The 23934-nt window shown below is 35.2% G+C and overlaps 1 protein-coding gene across 5 annotated transcripts in view; it reads right to left on the reverse strand.

The window, feature by feature from the left end:
* The window catches only part of CDH13 (cadherin 13), a 478422-nt gene that overhangs the window by 122567 nt on the left and 331921 nt on the right, over window positions 1–23934 (reverse strand). For 4 of the 5 annotated variants that reach the window (XM_040571559.1, XM_040571558.1, XM_040571561.1 and 1 more), the window contains one exon: window positions 22303–22481. In XM_040571559.1, the coding sequence (XP_040427493.1) occupies window positions 22303–22481 (179 nt within the window). Of the gene's footprint in view, window positions 1–13098; window positions 13231–22302; window positions 22482–23934 lie in introns of those variants that run through there. The other variant, XM_040571562.1, reaches the window with a different exon arrangement.

The raw sequence follows: 23934 nt of genomic DNA on the forward strand, positions 1-23934 counted from the left end.
TTCCGACTATGGGACTAGAACTTGAAAAAACTGGAATCAGAGGGGTCACAAACAGAATCATTTGGAAGCAGACAACAATCAATAGGTAACATAGAAAAGCAGCTGCGATTTCAGCTTAGCTGATCTTTTTGCCCTTTTCTGTTAGATTTGGTGGTTATTTCTTTCGTAATGGATTGCTGCAGCAAAAGACTGGAAATGAGTAATAAGAGTAATTTGCTGTGTACATTGCAAGACAATACAAGTTATATTTCCAGTGTCTAACAGAGAGCATCACAGGGAAAGCGCACACAGATCTGGCCATAAGCTAAATCTACGGAAAGGTTAAAGGAAAGTGCCAAAACCACAAGTGGTTCAGTCATTCAAAAAGAGACAGGCAGCAAAGTTCAAAACCTTGTGTGGGTGAGGGCAAGGGAAAGCATGACTCCAGGCTATGCAGTTGCAGGGCAAGGGCACTAAGGAGGTCATGGCTGGAGCAGAGGGGAGAATGAGTGTACATAAAGGCTAGAAAGGTTGGGCAAGCACCCAAAGAGGGTCCAAACAACAGGGACTATTTTGAATGAAGTACTGTTGCAGAGCATTAGAAGTTGATGGAAGTGTCACTATCCTGACTCCTTTACAGTAATCTGATTTCTTAATCAGATCCAAGTCTGGTTTCAACATACATTTTTAACCTGTGTAATTTGAGGTTGAATTTTAGCTGCCACATCCCAATCTGATGGCTCAGCTACCACTGAAGGACAGACTTCCTGGCTGGCATCCCTGGGTGACCCAGTGACACTCAGAAAGCACAAAACCCACCAGGACAGAATGGGATACATGCTCCCATGTCCTTTAATACCAGTAGGGTTAGAGCTGACACCAACTAAAGCACCCCTTGGCTTTCTGGGAGAGAGTCAGCTGGGAACGTGAGTGACACCTCACACCAGAAAGTGTCTTAATGCAGTATTTTTCAACATTATGACCCCAGAAATCCAGGCTTTACACTGCTGTGGGGTCCCTAATTGGACCCTGTTGTTTATTGAGGATTTTTTCTTTCATAACTCCCCCCCCCTTTTTTTCTTTCTTTCTTTAGTCGCCAAATACCTGCATGCTATTTCTCCAATTTCATCTCAAAACTCAAAAACAATAAAACAAACTTATTTCTAGTGTTAACTTGCTCTACTCTCCTGATTGTTAACCTCTGTCCTTGGGTTTTCAGAAACAGCAGCAGACTGATGCAATGTTTTTTGTTCAGCTCACGTCTAGGAATGAGCTACTTCACAAACTAAATATTTTGGTGCAGTTGTAACTAATGAGGTGACAGTTATATTAATTTTGCATATGATTTTGCCTGTTGCAACTAAATGCCTTTAAAATACCCTGCTAATGACACTAGTATTACTGATGAAAATAATATGCACATCTTTAGCTCAATTAAAGTTTTCACATTGTTAATACATTCAAAATCAGTATTAATGACTAAGAAATAACATATCTGGCTGAAAGCCAAATGTTCTGATTCAGGCCCAGGCATCATTTAGAGCTAATTATCAATGCTTAATGTGATGAAACGTGTGTTTCTCACAGCTAACGACTGACTTGGGCTTTCATTTAAAATACCTCTATATTGTAGAGTCAACACAGGGAATGGTCAAGCAAGGAAGGTGAGCAGCATCTTATTACCAGCATTTGTGTTTTAGGGTTAGGCAAACTGTTTCAGAGACATTACAAGTACTTTTAGATTACTGAATGAGAGTCAAAACACCCTATGGAAAGTACCACGTTCAGCATAAAATCTACCTTTAATTTATTTCAAGGACTTTAAAACATTCCAAATTTTATTCCAATATAAAAAAATTACAAAATTGAATAATTTAACAACATATTAAATATGTGGTCCATAAAAGCCTCTATATGGGCCAAATGTACATTTTGTAAATATTTTCTTGAACAGCTTAAATTGAGGCTATATTGAAATAATACTGGAAGTCAGACCCTAAAGCAATACACTGTTTTTATATATTTGCTAAATACCAGGAGGTAAAACAAGTGCTACGATCATAGCATTGTATCTATAAAGTATATTTCTTTTTTGTTTGCAGGCTAGGTCTTGATCTCCTTACACTAGTGTAAATGTCATTTAATTGCTGGTTTTGACTTAAAAGGCTTAAAATGTATGTGAAAAAATGAATTATGTAAAGTATCCCCTAGATGGAGCAAGTTAGCAAGGGCCATGCATATGCAGGCATGGGCATTCAATTGCACTGCCACACTCAGATTTGCAAATGATTACTTCATAACCAAGTTTAATGAAGGACAATCATTCTGCAGTCCTTAAGCATATGCCTGCTCATATTCAGTGTCAGTCATCTAGAAAAACCCTCAATACATTTTTGTGCTAAAAATGGGATACAGATTCTTTTTTCTCAACAGATCTACAAAATTTGCCTAAAACAAGCTCCGCACCCATGAGATATTTTCTTCTTCTTAGCACTAGAGAGTCTTATACAGCTACAAGAGAGTGATGTTAGCTTTTCCAATGCTCTTTTACTAGCCTTAAGGGTCCAAGGTTCAAACCGAGGCTGAAGTGTCCCTTTCACTTCTAACAACTAAATGTTCTGAGGACAGAATATTATTTTCAACATCTTCAGTGCTTAGCTCTAGGGAAAACAAAATACAAAAATCATGGCTGTATGTAAAGCAATTAGATTTATTTGTCAGTTATAAAAATAGGTTTACGAGTCACCAGGGAATATCAATAATTCTGAATGCCCCATAAAGCTCTGCGAATAACTATAGATACTGATGATCTTGACCTTTCTATTATTTAGACTTATTTTCCTTCTGATTATATGACCTGATAAAATTAATGATGCTTTGCCCTTTTACTAAACTTCCCATGCTTAAAATTACTTCTAAAAAAAATATTTTGTCTCCTGTGTTTTGTTTCTTGTACAGACCAAAGTTAACAAGAAATCAAATGGCCCAGTTAAAATCAGGCCATGCAGAAAGTTTTTGGAAAGTAGGAAGTATCTGGGACAGATCAAGAATTCTCTTTTTTAATGCAGTCAAATAAAAACCCTCGTATTTCATAAGCATACCCATCTAACACTAAGGAGAATGCTTATTTGAAAAGCCTCATGAGAGTTTACAAGCTTGTAAAGTGTTTCTGCTCAACTTGCCTCTTTTTTTTTTTTTTTCCCAAAAAAATACTATAAATACATCATAAAATTTCAGATGGCAAAAGTAATGGATTAAAAATAGTAGCTGAGTATTTTCATGAAATGAGCACTGTTTCCCAACATTTCAGTTCAGGGAATAAGCATTTCAATACCCTAAGTAATTAACAGAATGAAATAATAAAAACAGCAGTTTCTACAGGGCATAATATTTATTTCTAAAATGAAAGATATGTATTAACTTGTGGAGAAGTGCAATAGCAAATACAAATCAGTGGAGCACCGGTTACAAGAAAACCGTGATATATAAGACTCCACCTTCACGTACCCTGTTTTCTGTGAATGCTAAAAGCCATGAGCCAACACCTAAAATCTGTTTCTGCTTTCCTCTGCCCAAGACCCATTAGTTTCAGCGACTGTCCATATGGAAACCCTACCACCTGCACTCGTGCAGCATCATGCTGTCTGCACTTGAGGCTTTGCGTCCACAAACGGACCAAGTGGTTACAAGTCTACTACAAATTTAATGCAACTAGTCTCTGCTGAATGCCAATATCCTCTTTTTCTGAAAACCTGTAATATAAGCCTCGTCTCCACTAGAGAGAAAAAGGTTGTTGAATTACTTTAATTATTTAGTATAAATAGGTCAAAATTTTACTAATGAAAAGCATTTTGTGTTTTTCACCTAGGACAGCAGCGTAGAAACAGGCTCTGCCACCATCTTTAACTAGACATGTTCAAAAATTGAACTTCAGCAGAGCTTTTTTCTTCTGTCTTTGCCTCTTGTATTACCTAAATGGGGCAACACACCAGCTTTTCCTCCAATAATGTCCTGGAAAACTACATGTATTCTTTATGTAACAAGTTATTTGTTCAGTTTAAGAATTATTCAGACTACACTGTCCAATGTTTATACATTTCACTTCCTTGTTTCAGTCTTGTTTCACAGATCTCAAATTATGACCAAAATTTCAGGTATATATATGTGCATTTTATACTGAAATAACACCACTCCTATGCTGTGCATATGTTTACATAACTACTGCCATCTTGAGTCAAGCTCGTAGATTCCTGCAGAGGCAGATAAATTCATCTACAAGGGAATTTCTTTGATTTGGATTTTCACTACAGTTGTCTTAAGGGCAAGCTATGTTGAATACATTTTCTTGTTTTACCTTAAGCCACTCAGACATGTTTTATATATTAACTTAATCTTACTGATTTAGTAAATTTAGAGGATATTCTTATCTAACTATTGTATGAACTGTAAAGCACACCTGATTTTCAGTAGTTGCAACATCCAAAACAACATTTGCAACAACAAAAACTACTCCTTTTGTAAATAACTGGGGGCTTTCTGGACTTGAGTATGATGGTTTAATATAAATGAGCGCTACTCATAGAAAAAAACAGCAAAAATAAACATAAAGCAAACATATAATTACATAAAGTATGACCTAAAATCTCTACATATTTGAAAATAATAGGTATTGCTTCAGTTGTCATTGTGTGTACTGTTTTTCATGACCACACAACAATCACTCAAGTCTAGGCAGAAAATAAATCCCAAGTCTAGGAAGAAAATCAGCTCATTCTGACAGCTCAGTTAGATCTCAACCTAAGATTCACAGGTAAAGACTGCAGTCAAGAGGTCTTTACCTATTCAGAACAGTCCATATATATTCCACAGAAAATGCCATTATTGTCCATACTGCTCTTCAACCACTCAAATAGCTCTTCACAATAAACGAAGATACAGAATTTCTCATTTTCAGACTGCTCCTATAGAGATAGGACCTTTGCAAGGAGACACAACTCTAAAGTAGTCCTACCTCTGTTTAAGATTGTTATATAATATAGTCATGGCTTCCATATATGATGCTTACAAACAAATTGTATACAAAGAAATAGCAACAAAAAAGAAGGTATTGATCTGCTAGGGTCTGTACCCACTTGATTTAAACCTGACATTTAATAAATTCCCGTTTTGTTGAGGAATCCAAGATTTGAAGGACCTCATTTGGTAAGAAAATAAACATACTATACCCATGAACAGGAAAGCCATATCTAAGCCTGTGATCTGCGATAAGTGTTAAATATGCTTTTTCTAGGTAAATGATTTTCAAAGCTTTTCTGTTACTTCCTTATCTGCTAACACACATGTAAAAGGAACAGGTCAAGTGAACTACAGGTTACAGAGTAGAGTGTCTTCAGATGAAACACCTATTTGAACTTGCAAGAACCTAACATTCTGCATATCAAAAACAGATTAACTGAAAATGGATTTTGATATGATTAAAGGGGAAGTAATAAAATGTATTGCTGTCTTCCTCTTTCCATTAGCTCATTTTATATCCTTCATATCCTTTGTATTTGAAGTGCATGTCTTTGAGGAACATTTTAATGTAAATTATATTTTTAAAATATTACTTCCTCATTACTGATACCAGGTATATTGATATTATCACTCTATTGCCATTTACTTTTCATGAGATAGCTAGGATTAAGCCAATACAAATGAATGTGACATTCTGGTTGTCTAAAATGAGGTTCTTAAATCTTTCTTTAGCCACCTACATGGAAAATAGTCTAATTTCAAAGGTGTTGAACAGTCCCCCCCTCCTGGCAAAGTCAATACTTTTAAAATGGATCCATTTTTTTTTTTTAATGATTAAATATGGAGGAGGCCATCTCATTTTACCCATCTCTATTCTCACTTTCTCACTATATTTGGAACTGCTTCACTGTTTTTTTGTTTATTTTTGTTTTTTAAAGGAGGTAAAGAAAGAGTTCCTTAATACAAGACTTAAATATTTACATTTAAAAATATGCTTAGATTTCAGAAAAGCTTGCACCTTGCTTAAGTTCAAAGTCTGGGACTAAAACCAAATTATTTGTGTCCATTTAGAGTGAGCAGATGTGAACAAGTGTAGTATGTCTACGAACAAATCTGGAAACATGATTTTTTTGAGCTAACCGCCTGAAGCAATTTCTGAAGCAATTTTCTACAGAAGAGAAGAAGCTTAGATGACTCACAAAATCTAAAACAATGTGGATAAAATAACACTTCAAACCCTTTCTTGTTTCCATTCTTCTGCCACGCTTATGTGTTGATTTGCATTTTTTTTCTGAAGCACTCAATTTATATCTTTTAAAAGACTTCAAAAGTCTGATGCTATCTAGAGAGATAGAGGAAAGTTTGTGCTAACTTTAAATAGCACCTTATTATATGAACATCTGGATATGCAGAAATGAACTGTTCTTCACTAAAGTTGTCAGAGTTCTTCAGAAATAGCACGGATGCATTTCACCTGTTTACTTTTCCATTGCATTCACTGGTGTATCCCACACATCTGATGAACACTGATATCTACTGATTGCTCTATACTGTATATTCTTTAAATGCTTTTGTATGCCTTTTAAAAAAAAAAAACATTCCTTTTGGATTACTCATTCTGTTTTTGAAACCTTAAACACAGCAAAGTTATGCATGAAGATTGAAAACTATTTCTAATTCCACGCTAGAAAATTTCTCAATTTACATCAAAATGCATCTTTAAGAAACACCTCTAAATGTAGGAAAGGAAGTATCTTGAACCATGAGTACTTGCCCATTAAGTGTTTTGTTTGTTTGTTTGTTTTAAGCATATACATAAGTGTTGTTGGGTTTTTTTTCCTATTCCACTCCAAATTTATACATTTGATAATTTATATAGGATATTTATTTCATAGTTTACTCAGGAAATAGTCCTGGTTATTTTTCTTTATCCAGTTTCCTTCCTTTACCCATAAATAAAATGGATACAAGTGAACTACCCAAAATTCTAACTCAACATGCTATTTTTTGTGCTTCACTGTCTTCAACAAATTTCCCTTTCTTTCTCTTCACAGGCTTTTTGCCCCATAGTTTGCTCAGATGTATTCCAGGGTGATAAATTGACCAATGTTTTATTACAGAATTAATACATTTCCAACTCCTCATGGTTTCTTTAGATTTTTTTTATTTAGCTTCACTGCTGTTGAAAACTTAAAAAAATATATATTATTTTCTAAAATATATGGGTTTTTTTTGAGAAAGAAATTCATCAGAAGGTGAGAGCCACTGAAAAGATATTATTTACCACACTAGAGCTTTAGAAGAAAAAGGCAAATAAGTAGAAACAGAAGAGAAAATAGCTTTAAGATAAATAGTCAAAAGCCAATCTTTTTTATTCTGTCATCATCCATCCAGTTATTATTTTTAGATATAAATTTCTAATGCACCAGCTACCACAATATTCTGTTGCCAAACACACAAGGATTAGCAGAGAAATAAATCAGCGTGCCACCAGCACAGGAGTTTCTGGTACTCCCAAAGAGACAATTATACCTAAGAAAGATGTTTCCAAAGATGGATTACCCAGAAAAGGTAGATGGGTAGACAGGCAATTTGAGGTTTTCCTTACTACAGAGAAAGACTGAACAAAGAGATAAATCTTAGTTGTGCTTTTCTTCGTCAGCCTCTGCCAACATCAGCATGCATTTCACTGTAGAATTTTGGAAGAGAAATGCAGAAATGGATGGGTTTTGCATTATAGTTAGGTCCCAGCCAAGCAACTTGAGAAGGGTATTCAACTACAAAAGAAATAGAATAAAATGGAATAGCAATAGCAGCTAGATGTGCTCTTAATTCATTTTATTTAGGAACCAGATGGATGCAGACAGTAGCAGGAGAAATGTTCATGAATCTTTTACAAGTAGACAAAAAAAAGTCATGAATTATGTGACTGATTGAGTATCTTTGGAGATGAAGCATTGCCTTTTATCTGGCTAAGCATGTGGTTACTTTTTTCTGTTTTGACAGAGATTGCTATTAGATAATATAATCCACGTACCACAGAAATAAAAGCTCTGTGTTCTTCCGAGTTTCAGATGTCCGCTGAGTTGAAAGCCAAAAGGAAGAAGAAAATCCTAGAATTATTTTCAACTGCCAACTTGAATTCATGTGACTGAGATTTTGCATATATATAGCCATACATTTCCAGATGTTTGTACAGTAGTGAAGCTGCAGAACAGTATTCTGGGGATAGGAAATGATTATGCAAAGCAGAATTTCCTTTTTTCACCAACTTTTCCTGTGAAGCTTTTATGAGGTAGTTAATCAGAGTTGTCACCTACTCCTTATGCCCAAGAGGAGTGGGCTCATGATATCTAATTTATGTTCTTATGCATAGTCATTCTGGATTGCCATATCTCCATCAGCAAAAAGAAACGGGCATTTGTAATGGACCACAAAACATGCCTGAGATCCAAATCCCCTTTCCTCATTGACTATAGAGGAGCACATCTTGTTTGAAAGCCTAAACTAGGTACAGTGAATCCCTCACAAATTGAACTACTTGCCACTCATTATTTTCTTCTCTGCTCATTACTGTTAGAATTCTTACACAAGTGATTATTCATTTCTTAGCCTTTACCTCCTATTTGCAACGTGAATACTTATTCACCCAAAAGTCTCAAATCAAGTACCATATCTTTGAGTGATTACTCTTATGCCCATATACGAATAGGAAATATATTTATAGGCAAAATGTTATAACACACTTTCCCAGTTTTCTTCAATATTTATAACTGGGTAAAAAAACATGTTTAAAATGATATAAAATATTCTAGTATGTTTTCCACAGTGCATTATATGATTTGTTTTAAAGATACTGTCTATTATTTTCTGAGATAAGCTGTGCAGAAAATAAGAAAGTGTTTAGAAAGTTACCTTTCTTACTACTATTTATTGAAACTTAGAATATTCTATTTGATCCATTACACTTATCAGTCATAGTCTGAATTATACTATATAATTTATCTTCTCTGGATAGGATTGAAAAAGACAGGCTTTGGTCCAACTAAAGCACAAGGCATCTTCTGCTTATCCATTTCCTCAAAATGTCATCTAAATTCTTAATTTATATTCCAAAATCTGTGTCAGTTTTCTGTCTTCTATCTTCACGAAACAAAAATTACACATTTCTTCTATCATTTCAGAGATGATGAAAAGAAAAACATATCTATTTTATCTATTAGAAACTAATATCCTCCGTTTAATTTATGCCCACTCTGTTCAAGTAGGAGTAACTTACCAAGTCACTAAGATCAGAGAATTATAAAATACAGAATCACTGTATATCCTGAGTTGGAAGGGACCCAACAAGCATCGTCACATCCAACTCCTGGCTCCACACAGGACCACCCAGAAAAATCAGCCCATATATATGTTGGAAAGTCCAAATGCTTCCTGAACTCTGACAGGCTTGCTACCATGACCACTTCCCTGGGGAGCTGATTCCAGAGCTTTACCACCTTTCTAAGTGAAATGGGAAAAAAAAAAAAAGGAACCCTTGGCCTCTCCAAAATAACACTGACATGTCAGCTCACATAATCAAACTCTTTGCCTCATTGGGAGGCTGATAATCCGAATATGAAATATAAAGTATGGGGAAACATAACTAGCTAATACACTGATACTAGTGGAAAGTACCTAACAAGAAAGAAGTTTCTATTGAAACTTTTTGAACACAGGTATTCAGTATCCAGCTTTTCCAACCCAGAAAGGAAAACAGGACCTGCTTGACAGCTGAAAAAAAAGAAATACTGCTGATTTACACAGCTTTAAATCCTGATTTTGTTTTTAAAAGATTACATCCTCTCTAAAATCAAGCTGTGACCCTCCATTTTATAGCTACTTTAGTAACTAAAGCTTGATTTAATTGTATCTATACCTTTCAATGTGATGCGATTGTTCTTTCACGTTGATGCATGACAGCCACAACAGTCATATTACATCACATTTTCCAATTAAAGACAAGCCACTAATAAAAATCTCTCAAAGAATTCTCAGTGGAGAAAACAAAAACCAGCCCAAGACCCCCCAAACATTATGTATATATACTTATACAGATTTACACATATATAAATGGATATGTACATGGACAGTTCACAATTATTAGTTTAAGGATCTGTTAGCCGCCAAGAAATACATTTTCAGTCAAGTCCTTTTCCCTACTTCAATGCACCCAAAGAGAAATGAATTTGAAAGAATTCCTATCACCTAAAGACAGTTCTTAGTGTAGTCTCACCCACCCCTTAATGAATTAGGCAAGACGGAAAATTCACTGCAAGCTTGAGGCTATTGCTAGTGGAATTTTCTACTATGTAAGAAACAAATCCCTTTTCTCATTCCCTGGTGAAGAACTGCCATATTGTTTGTAATGATATAGCACTGAGAGCTTTTTTTTTTTTTTTTTCAAGGTGGAAAGTGCCTTCAATTGTGTCATTCTGTACTTGGGAGGAAATCAATGCCCTTTACAGAGAGCTGGAGCCCTGTACAGTGAATTCAGAGTGGTGGTACAATCTGGGATACATTACAACCGCTGCCCAGCAAGGTAAGTGTTTTCCAGCCTTATCTGCTGTTCTTCTGCTGGATGACATGAAGCGTTACTCTTGAAGGTTTTGTTTTGTTGCTCATTTGTTTCAATTTATTTTTTTTAAACAGTGCTGCACCAAAATTTTCAAATGTAAGCTTCATGTTGGATTTCTAAATAAGCCTTCAGGCATTACACATGCTTGAAAGAAGGAACAATGCACATCAATAAGACTATCCACATAAGTGACATACATCACAAATCCAGGGGAGGATTACCCAGTGCAGGTGAGCTAAGGGAATGGCTCACGCATTCTTTTCACTGCTGTTTCATGTCCTGTCCTTCCACTCAAGCCACGTGGCTTCATCCTATTTCCCACATGACAGTATGGGGAGACTTTAGGCATTTCTATGAGCTGATTCAACTCAGGAACCCAGCAAGCTTCTGTTACTGGGTCAGTTTCTTGCCCAGTTAGTAAATGAGGTGATGGGAAGGTGGTTGGGCAGGCAGTCACATTACCTTTTCATGAGAGGGACCTGGCAGATCAGCCCACCCTGTCTCACCATTAAGCTGTTGCTGCAAGCACAGAAAAACCCAGCAGTTTCCAAAACTTTCTAACTGGACTGGGACCTTTTGAGTTCTCTTAGAAAAACAGGTTTGAAAAACAATCTACTTGGAAGTGCTGAAATTTTCTAACTGAACCACATGGCTTGCTTCTCTGAACCTCTTACAACCATCTCTTTAGCCACATTGCTAAAAGCAATGCTTTTACCTATTGTTACCTGAAAGTGCTACCTTTAAAAGTGGAGAGACGACAGGGTACAGAACCTGGTGATTATTTTCCTTTGAGTCAAGAAGATGAAGCCTTAATGCTGTAATTTGGTTATGGTGAGAAATCAGAAGTCCAGCAAAAAGCCTTGCTATCTCTAATTCCCCCGTTCAGCTGTACAGTTGCCTTGGACCTGCTGCAAAGTCTGCCACAAGAATCAAGGGAGATGACTTTTCACTTACCTTGAAAAAGGCTAAATCAGACTTATATTACCATCAGCACAGCTTTTACTGTCTTTCTCTTGTATTCTCAAACATTTAATGACATTAATGGAAATCTTTGGACTTCTAGATACTAGAAGGTACACTTCCAATACATTTCTCTGAAAAATGTCTCCTATTTCAGCATTTAACGTCTACCACTTGTAATTCATTTAAAAGATGGAAATACTTTAGGGAATTCTAGAGGAAATTTGTCTCTTTGGTTTGTCTCTAAATTTTATAGTTTATCAAGGACACATTAACAAAAGTGCAGACGTGATTCAGAAATTTCTAAAACAGAAATTAAGGGAAAAAAAGGTAATACAAACAGAATTTCTGCCACTTCTTATGGGTGAAACAGCATTTTGGTGTCTCAGAACAAGCTTTTCCCTCAAGTCACTCTTCCTGCCCAAGACTTTCATGCACGCAGTGAAGTGCCAATGCTGAAGTAAATGTCAAAGTAGCAACTGCCTCAATCCTGTATTTTTTCTAATAATCCCACATAGTCTTTTTATTACTATGCAGACATATTTACTCTCTAAAGTGCAGCTTCCACTGAACTATTACCTAGCTGCATTCCTGTACCTTCTGGTGTTTCACTGTCTGGTGACAGTTGAATCAGATGTTAAAAAAACATATATGTCAATCCAGAAATAATGCTTAAGTGAGATATTAGAGCAAACACCTACATTTGATCCCTATAGGCTGGCTCACGCTGTCTCAGCATTGAAAGCAACCGTCTATGATGGTCATGGCACGAGTGCCATTGTCCTCTGTGAAATTTAGATTAAGTTATTAATAGGAGAAACTCAAAGGCCTGAAAGCTGAAAACGAAAGTATATTGGAAGAAAATTTAATTACGATCTTTTAGTTCATTAACAGACTGTGGAATGAGTGTAAATGAACTTACAGGGCTATAGAGACTTGTGCCTCCCATGAGACTATGACTCCATAACTTTTCTTCAACATTTTTAAAAGTGAAATTCAGCAGTAACCTTAAACTGAACTGAAACAGCATATCTAATTTTTACAGTCTAGTTACTGCTAATATCAAGTATTCATTTCTCCCAATATGCAGGTAACTATAGCAACAAACACAACATGAATGTATGCAAAGATGCTGAGGAACAACAACAAAAAAAAAGGTAAAAATCTTTATCTTACTACTTTTAATTATTTTCTCAAATCTTTTAATTGTCTAACCTTCTTTAGAATTACCAGTACAGCCATCAACTGTTTAAAATATCTGGAAATGATTAATTTAGTAAAATAATATGGAGACACAGAACAACTTCTGTACACACACTAGAAGAATTCCATTCCTCTCTGAAAACTGCAATCAAAAATAATTTCCAATTAAAATACTTTCTGACAAGAAGAAGAAAATTAATTTAAATTTTAGCTGTAGGACGAAAGGAGAACGAGCAACGTCATGTTTCATTTTCTTCAGCCTGTCAGTTCAATTCTCTTTTGAGGAAGACTTATTTTCAGATGATATAATTACAATCCCGAAATGGCAGTTTTAAATATACATGACAGATGTTTATTAAATTGATGTACATTTGGAATAAAATTTCCTTTCCTCCTCTTCACTGCAGACGCAAAGGCCAGATTCTAGGGTCTCTCTCTGTTGCAGTCCCTTAAATCTGAAATATTTTCATGATTGTCAGTAGAAATATCCCACATTTTAAAGATTAGAACTCCTCTTCCCTCTACTACCACCCCACGTATCCCACTTCATCTGCAGTGTGCATGTTGCCTGGCCTGTCTAAGCATGCTTTCAAACTTTACACAAGGCAACATCCTAGTATAAATACTAGGACAAGTTGTGGTCCGTTTTTCTAAAAATTATTAAATAAGTATTGTCAGGCAATGTAGTCTAAAAACATATGTAGTATGTCAAAAAAACAAAAGCCAACATTCATAAATACTGCTCCATGATACCATCAACACACAAGGCAGAATTCATAGTTTAGATGGAGGTATCTATTTAAGAATGGTAGTATAATATGGCACTAACTTAAAGTATTTACAAATCACTTTTCTGAGTGAGCAGTATCTTCACTTAAGAATGATTTATATATGTGGTCCTGAAGGCATCAGCTTATACTTGTACTGCTGGGAGAACGATGCTTTACAGATTTCCTCTCAAGAAAATCAACCTTCACCCCCCCCCCTTCTTTTTTTGTTTTTGCCCTGAAAAACAAAATTCCATGCTACAAGATGGACCAAATTAAAGATGTCAAAAGCAAAACAGAAAAAAGTAATAAGCGAAACTGAATTATATGTATAAAAGGCAGAATTTTTATACTGGCAGAATTCAGTGATCATCCAGCAAGAGAAAAAAGAAAAAAATATCATATAGAGAACTTTCATAACCATATCAAAAAAAGAACATAATGCATATAAAGACTAGCCCTTCAGTAGTAAGTTGACCTTTTTTCTACAGTAATCAACCATGTGATTACATAGCTTCATTTAAGCTTTAGATTATGAGCTTCTGAAATGTTTATATACACATAATAGGAGGTGGTTTTGTTGTGTGCTTTTGGGGTTTTGTTGCCTTTTTTTTTTTTTTTTAAACTTTGAATACAGTTCTATATATTTCAATACTACAGACTGAGGACTACTTTGGATGCTGACAACTAAATAGAGAAATGCTACCTAATCCTTTACAGAAACCAAAATAATACAATTACACTGTGAGAAAAAGCTAAAAATACATATATAAATTCATGTTACTTTTTAATTATATACTCCAGAACAAGGATAGGTACAATTAGGCAGAATTTGGAGAGAGAGTATTTTCTGATTGATGGTATTAAGATAAAACTTTCTACAAAAAAACATACTTTAATTAATTTTTCCTACATACATTCTAAAAATAGAAAGTCCTAAAAACACAAGAAATCCAGTGGGGACATGGAATCTAGACCCAAACCACAATTTTATAACTAGATTCTTCTGGGTAATAATTCTTAATCTAAGACTTTTCTTAGTTTTCTCTTGGGAACATGACCATTTTGTAATCTTAATTTCTGGTACTGGATAATACTCTCCCTTGCCAGGATGTTAATACAGATGCAAATACTTTTTTGTGAATTTACAATATAGGGGTTAGGTGCTACCTGGGGTATGTCTTGTAGCGAAATTACTAAGCATTCTAAAAGTACTAGTATTTGGTGCAAAAATCAAACTTACGATTGAAAACAGAAGTATTTTTTCAAGCAGATTTTTTTTTTTTTAACTGCCATATATCACTATTTTTACAACAACGAGTTCATATTATCCAGACAGCAAAACCAGTCTACAAACTAGGGATATTTGCAGAAAAAGAGGGTTTGTTGAGATTGATAGACACTTCTACCTTTTGTAGTCATATTCCTCAGCCCTAAGAAAGGCTGAAGGACATGGGAAGTGTGCATATTTCAGATTTGCCTCATCTCTTGGCCCTTCTATTCTCTCTTTTAAGCTGACATTGACCCAGACATCTACAGAACACATGGTATGCCACTAATCTGGATTTTGTTTTATCTTCTTTTGTAGATGAACTTCAGCTACCATTGGACCCTTTGTACTTGTAAAATACATACCAGCATTTAGCAGTAATTTACAATCTTTCTGCAAAATCTATTACTTGAAGGTTTTTTGTTTGTTTGTTTTTAAAGGTACACCACTTTCTTCTCTCCTCTCTTAGTCATTTGACACACTGGGATTTCAATATCTGAACATTTATAGAGCTAATATTCCTTTCCATTTTTTAAATAAAGAAACTCTAGCCAAAAAGATAACATACATCAGTTATCAGCCTCTATTCAAAGTACTTGGGAAGCTGTTATCATGCTTTGTGCCACTCTTAGTAAATGCCTTGAAGATGATATTTTAAAATGTTTCTGCAATGTATCAGAGTCGGAGAAACTCATGATTATTAGATGAGTGGCATGTCTAGAGGATCAGCAAATCTGCCACAGATATCAACACCAAAAACCCTAAGCCAAACATGAGACAGTGCAGAAAACTGCACATTTGAAAAATCATATTCACATCATCTTCTGGAAAATATTGAGCTTTCCCAGAAAGCAAGTAATTTTAGGAGTATGTTTTTTCAAATGATGCTTGGAATCATCAATATTTGAGAGTAGTTGAGAAACACCTGTTTTTCCAACTAAGGCAAATAATACGTGATCAGAGGAATGAAACACCAGTAGCCTACCAAAGAATTAAATCCAAGATCCTCATGAAGAGCTGGGCATGTTCTTTTTCTTTCCTTAGCATCACAGAGAAACACAGAAAAAGAAGTAGAAAAAGCCATATTTACAGGCATCAGAAGACATAGTATAAGGAAAGCATTAATTAAGGGTAAAAGAATGAATGCCTTTTTTATCTTGTATTCTAAGTGGAAAAGAAATATTAGATATTGCTATATCTGTCACTAAAAAAAACCAACAAACATAAAACTATAGAAACTGAGGTCCAGCTATAAGGTAAAGGTGTGCAAGTAGGAATGTCAGAGAAGACAAGACAAAGTGATACAATTATTCCAACTCAGAGTTGGTAGGCTCCAAGGTATAAATTTTCCTACAATCACTGTAAATATGAATATTTTAGAGGTTAATACAAAGATCAAATGTGGAATGCATTTGCTGAAAAGATTAATATCTTTTCATTAAAACTGAGGGTGCACTGTTGGTTCAGCATTTGCATTTAGATCGAGTAAGTAATAAGTATATAGACTGCTTAAGACACATATCTCCAAAATGGAAAATATGGATGAAGAGGATAGCGTCCATCAGCAGAAGTGGAGAAGGTTTTTCTGTTTTCTACTGCTCTCCCTTCAGAGAACTTAAGCCCTATTAACAAGAACACTGATTTACTTATCACAGCAGAACTGGTTGAATACTGTAAAGAACATTTATGCAAGCATTCATTCCTTCATGCAACCAGTGTATTGGTGAATATGTATCAGCAGACTGGCATTGACTTGAAAATTGTAAGCCAATGTACAGTCATTCATCAATGTATGGACAGGAATGGGTATTTGCTAGTTGTTACAGACTTTTGTTGTTGTTGTTGCAGTTGTTGTTTAAAGCTTAGAGTCATCCAGATAAGTGAGAGCCTCAGCCTGCTATTACATGATTACAAGTAGTCTACATAAACATCAGCAAGACAGGCTAGTGTAACTCCAGGTTTCTCGTGGTTTATAGCATAAAGCTATCAGCTCCAGGTTTTCAAGTAATAAAGAGAGGGACAGGTATATATGATGCAAATAATGATATTTAGATGCACCAAGATTGATTCAAAAGGTTAAAAATGTAGAAAATGCTTGCTGGAGTGGTGCCACAGCTTTGCACCTTTGCACAGGCACACTGAGTGTCAGTCTCACTGGAGAACTCACATTTATTTAACTGACTCCAGCCCAGGGTTTCTCAGAATCACAGAATACTTGAATTATTTTTCTTGAGAAGAGTTTTTAAAAACATATATAACAGCATACAGTCCAGCACAAAGCAGATATCTCAAACTATTTCTTAACTTTAAACCAAATTAAACACAGCAGTTCCTATCAAAAGCATATTACTCCTCAAACTGTGAGAAGTAAATATTTCACTTAACTGTGGTGACAACAGTCTTATAATACTATAGTCATGCAAAATTTATACAAATCATACAGCTATTTTCCTACAGAGCAAGGGTCTGTAACACTGGCAAAACAGCAATGTGGGTAAGCAGAAAAACTGATTACTGTTCCATAACAGAAATTTAAGAGCTGGTTCTACATTGTACAAGTGTTTTTTCCTCCTATGAACAAGAAGTATTATTTTTCTTTCACTGCAGGGAAGTGTCACTTTGAAATGGACTCTCTGTCCCTAAAATACAAAACTCAGGACACTCTCAAGATTCCTTTCATTTTGAACCACTCCCCCCCCACACACACACCTTTTTTTGTGCTCTATTTGGGATCATTTAGACCACACACTTTGGTAGAGGGCATACTTCTCTGAATCTATGAATCAAATGTGTTCTCCAATGGATATCTGGAGGTATAATTTGCCCCCTAACACCCTTCAATCTTTATCTCTGACACATTCAAGGATGCCTACCTAGCTCTCGCAAGAATAAAATGCTCATTAATCTTCAAAAACATGTCCTTACCTGCCTTCTGAAAACGAAAATGGATGTTCTTGAATAAACTAACAGAGATTTGCTGCAAACCCTGAGGATCATGCACTTTTGGAAAAATTTTGAATGTGAAAAAACTATAAATGAAAATAAGCTGGTAGATTCAGGCCATATAAATTCTGCATGGTGCTGAGTTTTTCTTTGAAGGCTTGAAGCATTCTCAGCTTCCCTCAGCAGATGTCAATAGGAGTCAAAAGCACTCAGAAGTTGATATAATGTGGGATTCTTACATACACTTTTTCTGCATGTTAGAGAGCACGACCTTGTTGTTTAACACTTTTGTAGATGATATTATACAATGGAAATAACTCCAAAGCACTCAGTGTCACCCATCTGTGCTAATTTAAACTTTTATTCAAACTTGTTAAGCAATCAAGAACCATGTCCAATTACTAGTAGAATTGCTGGAAAATTCTAATTCATGAAAACTGGATCCGGCTGTAAGATGTATTTTCTCACTTCACAAAATTTGAAACCGTGTCATATCTTACATACCTTCTAAATAATTAAAACAAAACAAACAATTAAAACAAATAAAATAAAACAGCTAGGTTGGAGATCTGAAAATGGACATGCAACCCAAAGAAAAGACCTGAGAATACTTTTCTATTTCTACATAGTATAGAAAGAAAGCAACCCTAAAGAGAGTGAAGTGACTTTCACATTACATATTCCTTCTGCTGCCTTATGCATGTAACATTCATAGAGTGTATGAAGAAGTCACTTACCACACCTGAAAACATTCCCATCTCCATACTCTCAATTTATTAAGACACCTAATAACTGCTAAGTCACAGAAAAAGAAATTTCAAAGGCTTGTAGAAATTTAACAAAATTCATTTTGAACTGATCCTCTACAGCTAAAGGAACAGATGCAGCCTGAGGTTCACCAGAAAGTTCATCTTTTTTTTTTCCTTTAATTATTATTTTCTTGAAAAAGCATCTATTTAGAATTCATTTTCAATCCTTACGTATCCAGAAAAAAAAAGAAAAAAGTTTGACTTGATTTTTATCTCCTTATATGTATTGCTAGTCTAGATGTTTACTTATGAATGCTGAGATTCTCCCATATATGTTTAATCAGAAATAAAAACTGATACCCACGCTTTGCTTTACTTTAGGGTAAATACCTTTGTTTCGATTCTTTGCACTGAAACAAGAATTTCTGAGGCTGTGTCATACCAACTCCTATGAAAACACTGAAGCATAAAAAAATAATATGGACCGTAGAGTATGTTCAAACGTACCAGACAGTGAGATGTAGATACAAGGCATCTTCCCCTACACAATAAACCCAGTTTCCTGTTTTCTCTGATACACAAACATGAAACTGATTATACTATAAATAAACAAATAAGCAACACAAAACACAACACAAAATTTACATGCTCTTAGTTTGTCTTAAATGAAATGGAAAGTTTCCCAAAAACATCAAAATCCAAGTGGTAGTTAAAATTACGAAAGGAGATGGAGAACTTGTAACTTTAATCGGTGTCTTAGCATAATTTAAAACAGTTTATATCAGCCTCTGGTGCATATAGATATGATTAATGCAAAACAATTTTTGCCTTCTCCATGTCCATCCTTGAGAAACTTCTACTTTAATGCAGCTTCTCATTTGGTGTCTAAGGCTAATACAGTTTTAAACAGTACATGTCCTAGGAACAACTGAAGATAATCCCCTTTTGACTAGTAATAGCTTTTTTATGATTCATACAGAAAATAAATACAGCTAGCAAAAGGTAGAAAAATTACAGGCAGTTGACCCAACTTGTAGTTTAAGTAAAATCTAGGAGAAGCTGCTAGTTTGAATTGGCAGTCACAATGCTTCAGATTCACCAGAACCCATTTTTCAGATTCTGAAACTGTGGAATTCCCCAGCATAAATCTTCCCCCATGGAAAAACTATGTGCATCTTCATGAGCTACACCTACTTACCTGCAAACAATGCTGACTGAAATCACAATCATCAAAAAGGAGCAGCTGAGTTGTTCACATTCATTTGCTTTTCCAAGGAGTCAAGGGAAAACTTAAACAACATGCTGTTCTGCATCTGTATCTACTGCAATACGTTATATGCTGAGATACTGACAAAAGAATGGTAGGAAATGAGGAGGACAAGGAAAACTGTTCCTCCCAGCTGTTCACTGATACTGTTTCATGGGGTCTTTGCCCATCCACTCTTTAATGCCTCTATATACATTTTTTTGTCCTCTGTTGTTATACCTACTAGCAAGGTTTTCAGAGAAAATACCATCTCTTTGTCCCATGTTTCTAATGATGCACTTCATAGAAGGTTGTGATAAAACCTTTAAGAACTATAAAGGTTCATCAGAGGCATGTATAATACAATAAGGCACGAATATCATATGATATTCTACACAGGAAGGGCAACCCAGCTTTTCAGCAAACCTGGGAACCACTTTTCCAAGCTTGGTGACATGCACACACCTTATCCCTAAGCAGTAGCTAGACAGAGATATTCTCCTTGAGATGTAACTCTTGTCTGTCTGTACCTGAGGCAGACAATACTTTTACAATAATTCAATTTCACGAGCTACATAGAAATACATAGAATTATTTATAGTATCAAGATTATGTTGGTAACCAGAATTGTTCAGAACAGGATCGTTAGGCCACTTGTCCCTGAAAATTATTATTCCGATTTAAAATAGGTGATGTACATCTTTGCATATGAATGGTAAACTCTAGAGATCCAAAAAGGGAGGTATGTCTACTAGTTCCTATACAAACAGGAAGGGGGAGAAACGGCTGAACCCACAAAGATGACAGAAGACAATACAGCAACTTGAAGTAATAAGAAACTTGCTTTTTACCAAGTCTTTCACTTGACAAGTCAGTATTAGACTGGTCTTTAACGGCAGATAATGCTTGTTTTTGTTGTTAAAATTTTACACAGCTCGCTCCACATTTTGACTCATAAACAATTCAGAATGTGTTGCAACAATAAAAATTACTTTGCAGTTTCAACAGGACAGCAGTTTGCCATGTCACCTTCAAAGTAAAGGTAACAAGTTGACTATTATTAAAAATCATGAGGAACTCAGATCTTACTCTCTGAATATACTACCCAGCTGTAATATCTGTTCAATTGAGGCCAGACTTCTTGTATGGCGACAGCATCATTATTTCATGAATCACCAGTGACCTTTGGAAGATACTAGGAAAAGCAGGCATGTTCATTCCCTTCCATTGATTTTCTAATTTTGAGTAAATTGGTTTAATCTGGGGAACGGTTATCTATTAGGAATAAAAATACCTAAAGTGACTTTAGAAAACAGTATAAAGCTTTTGAACTGAAACAATGAAGTTAGAAGTGAAACCTGAGGCAAAAAGGTAGTGATTATATACATCTTAATTTGGGCATGATTCTGGGGCAGTCACACAAGTATGAAAGAACTGAAATTCCTCTGAACTTAAAAGACAGATCTAAAGGCCTAGATCTTAGTTTTATTGCAACGTGTGTCTGGAATATGTATTTGTTTTACCCATGAACTGTCTGATGTTGGAAAAAACTACAGAAAAATGACTCACCTAAAATGCATATGTGGTATGGGTATCGTTTTCACATGGTTAAAATAAGACAACATGCTGAATATTGACAACATTGGATAGTCCTGTATCTAACCAACATAAAAGGCCAGTTCAGTAAATCAGCACATACACTCAAAATGAAAAAAGGTTGAAGAGTGACAAGTTAAGATCTTTGGATTTCCTTGAAGCAGACTGCAAGGAAAGAACCTGGTCGCCTCCAGGAACTTAAGAGCACACAGGCCTACATAACTGAGGAAAGTGGTTATGTACAGAGTAACTGTTCTGGTCATCACTGTATTGGTTTCCAGATTTCATACATTGTGATAACATCTGGATTTAGTTTATTCTCTTCTGAATCTAAAATTATCATACCTAAGTTTTCTTTATTATCAGTTCATGCTCTCATTATGTTGATGATCAACAATAAACGTAGATTTTTGCATGATAGTAGCTCACCTCCAGGACACACGCAGAAAATCTGTCCCTTTACTATTTCTTTCTTGTGTTTTCATGGGGTGCTAAGTTAAGTATTGGTACTAAGTTAATATTCCAATAAGTCTTCTCAATAAAAACAAAATTATAGAAAAAGATTTAAAGCACTAAACTGTAACAATCTCATAGCAAGCTACACACACAATTAGGTCTTATTTGTTTTTAATTTGCTTTTTTTGTTGTTGTTGTTGTTTGCTGCCAAACAGTCAGTTGGTAACTCTAGTTTGACTTCCATTTATTCCTGGGATCTTTGCTCTCATCATCCAACACTAGAAGTCTTGTCCAGCAATGATGAACTATTAGATTTATAAATAGTGATCACAGAACGTACCTTCTTATGCCAAAATAAGAAATTAACAAAACTCTGTAAAAGACTCCTCAAAGTTGATCATCCCAACCCCCATCCCCAACAATACTCTTGAACATTTCCTAATATCACAGGAGATTATAAGTGTGAACATTAAAATATCATCTGGTGATAGGAAACTTACCTCACGATCCAACATTGAAGGTGACACCACTGTGACAATATCTCCCTTCTCTGGGTCAATATAGAACATGTTTGGAGATGGTTTGATGGGTGTCTGTTTGATGATGTTATATCGCAGAAGAGCATTGTCTGTGCTAGAGTCATCAGCATCAAATGCTGTCATACGCATCACAGTTGTTCCTAAGAGAAAGATGGACAGACAACGTAGTTAGCAAGAACACTTAAAATTATGCTGCCTTCACCTGTGAGAACCAGGTGGGTACAAAATAATTATCTCATCACGACCACTAAATAGTTTCACATGATACTTAGTCTGTAATTGCAATTTTCCTGGTTTTAATTGCTACTGAGCTAACAACAAAAAGTTGTTAGTGCTTCTGGTTTGCAGCTGACAAATGACTAACCAAAAACACCCCATATTTGCGTACTTTGTTGCTATCCACATTAATAACATTTCACTGGGTGAAATGCAGATGCATCTTCTATGCTTTAAATTCTACAGGTAGAAGGTCTACAGGATATCCATGATGGCGACAGCAATGCTGAAATAAGAGAAAGGTCTCTATTTGTACTTTGAATTCTTGCACAGTTTCAAAACTGGCTGGACATTTTAAACCTTCTGTCAGTATGACAAATTTTATCATGAATAAAGCCTACATTATTCTAATTTCAATTTGAACATACTTAGGGGATTATTGCATCATTCTCTATATAAAACATCCACCTTTATTGCCAGACTATCCTTATCGTGATGAAGTTGCTTTTAATATGAAAATGCTATAGTGTACACTTCTGCTATAGAGAACAAGGTGAATGCTGCTGACTGCACAGATTCTTAAATAATTTACAGAGGAAAAACCTTAATACTCTTCTACTTCACAGTTAATATAGAGACAACTGAGGTGCTGCCAATTCTCTGGTTACCTAATGGAGCACATACTTCCTCATCATGGGATCAAGTCTTTTCCCCTTTCTTGGACAGGCACGCCAGACGATGACAAAATTAAAATGCTAACATAGCATCTTTTATTTGATTTGTGCAGTAATTTGGGAACAAAGGACAGGAAGTAATTTGACATCTGGGCTGACCCCTGCAATAGTCACCCCTAGACCATTAAAACTTATTCAGTTCATTTATAGGTATAAATATAAAATTAAAAAAAAAAAAAAAAAGAAAAAAAAAAAGAAAGCAACGTCATCACACCTAAACTAAAGCATTTCTGGTAATATTTTCCTGAACAAAGAATAGAATCCTAACAAACAAAAAAGTTGTGATCAAAACAGCAAACTAGTTCCAATGGTGAATCAAAATTAAGTAACAAATTACTGCAAAAGATATTAGCAAATTTTAAACCAACAAAGGAATATAAGAAGGTATCTGTTCCTTTGCCCCAAAACCTCAACCAAAACAATTTATCAAATTCCATCAACTATCCAATTTGCATTTAAGTTACTTAGTAGTGAAACCATATCATTTAATGTTTGAACCACAAAGTTAATTATAATTCTTTGCTAGAGTTCAATTCTTATATAGTGTCTAACTCTTTTCTCCCCATAGACCTTCAATAGACAAGTATTACCCTAAAATGTCATGATGAATCATAAGAATGGCTTGGGTTGGAAGGTACCTTAA

The sequence above is a fragment of the Cygnus olor genome, chromosome 12 (assembly GCF_009769625.2).
Source record: "Cygnus olor isolate bCygOlo1 chromosome 12, bCygOlo1.pri.v2, whole genome shotgun sequence".
In the NCBI taxonomy this organism is placed as follows: domain Eukaryota; kingdom Metazoa; phylum Chordata; class Aves; order Anseriformes; family Anatidae; genus Cygnus; species Cygnus olor.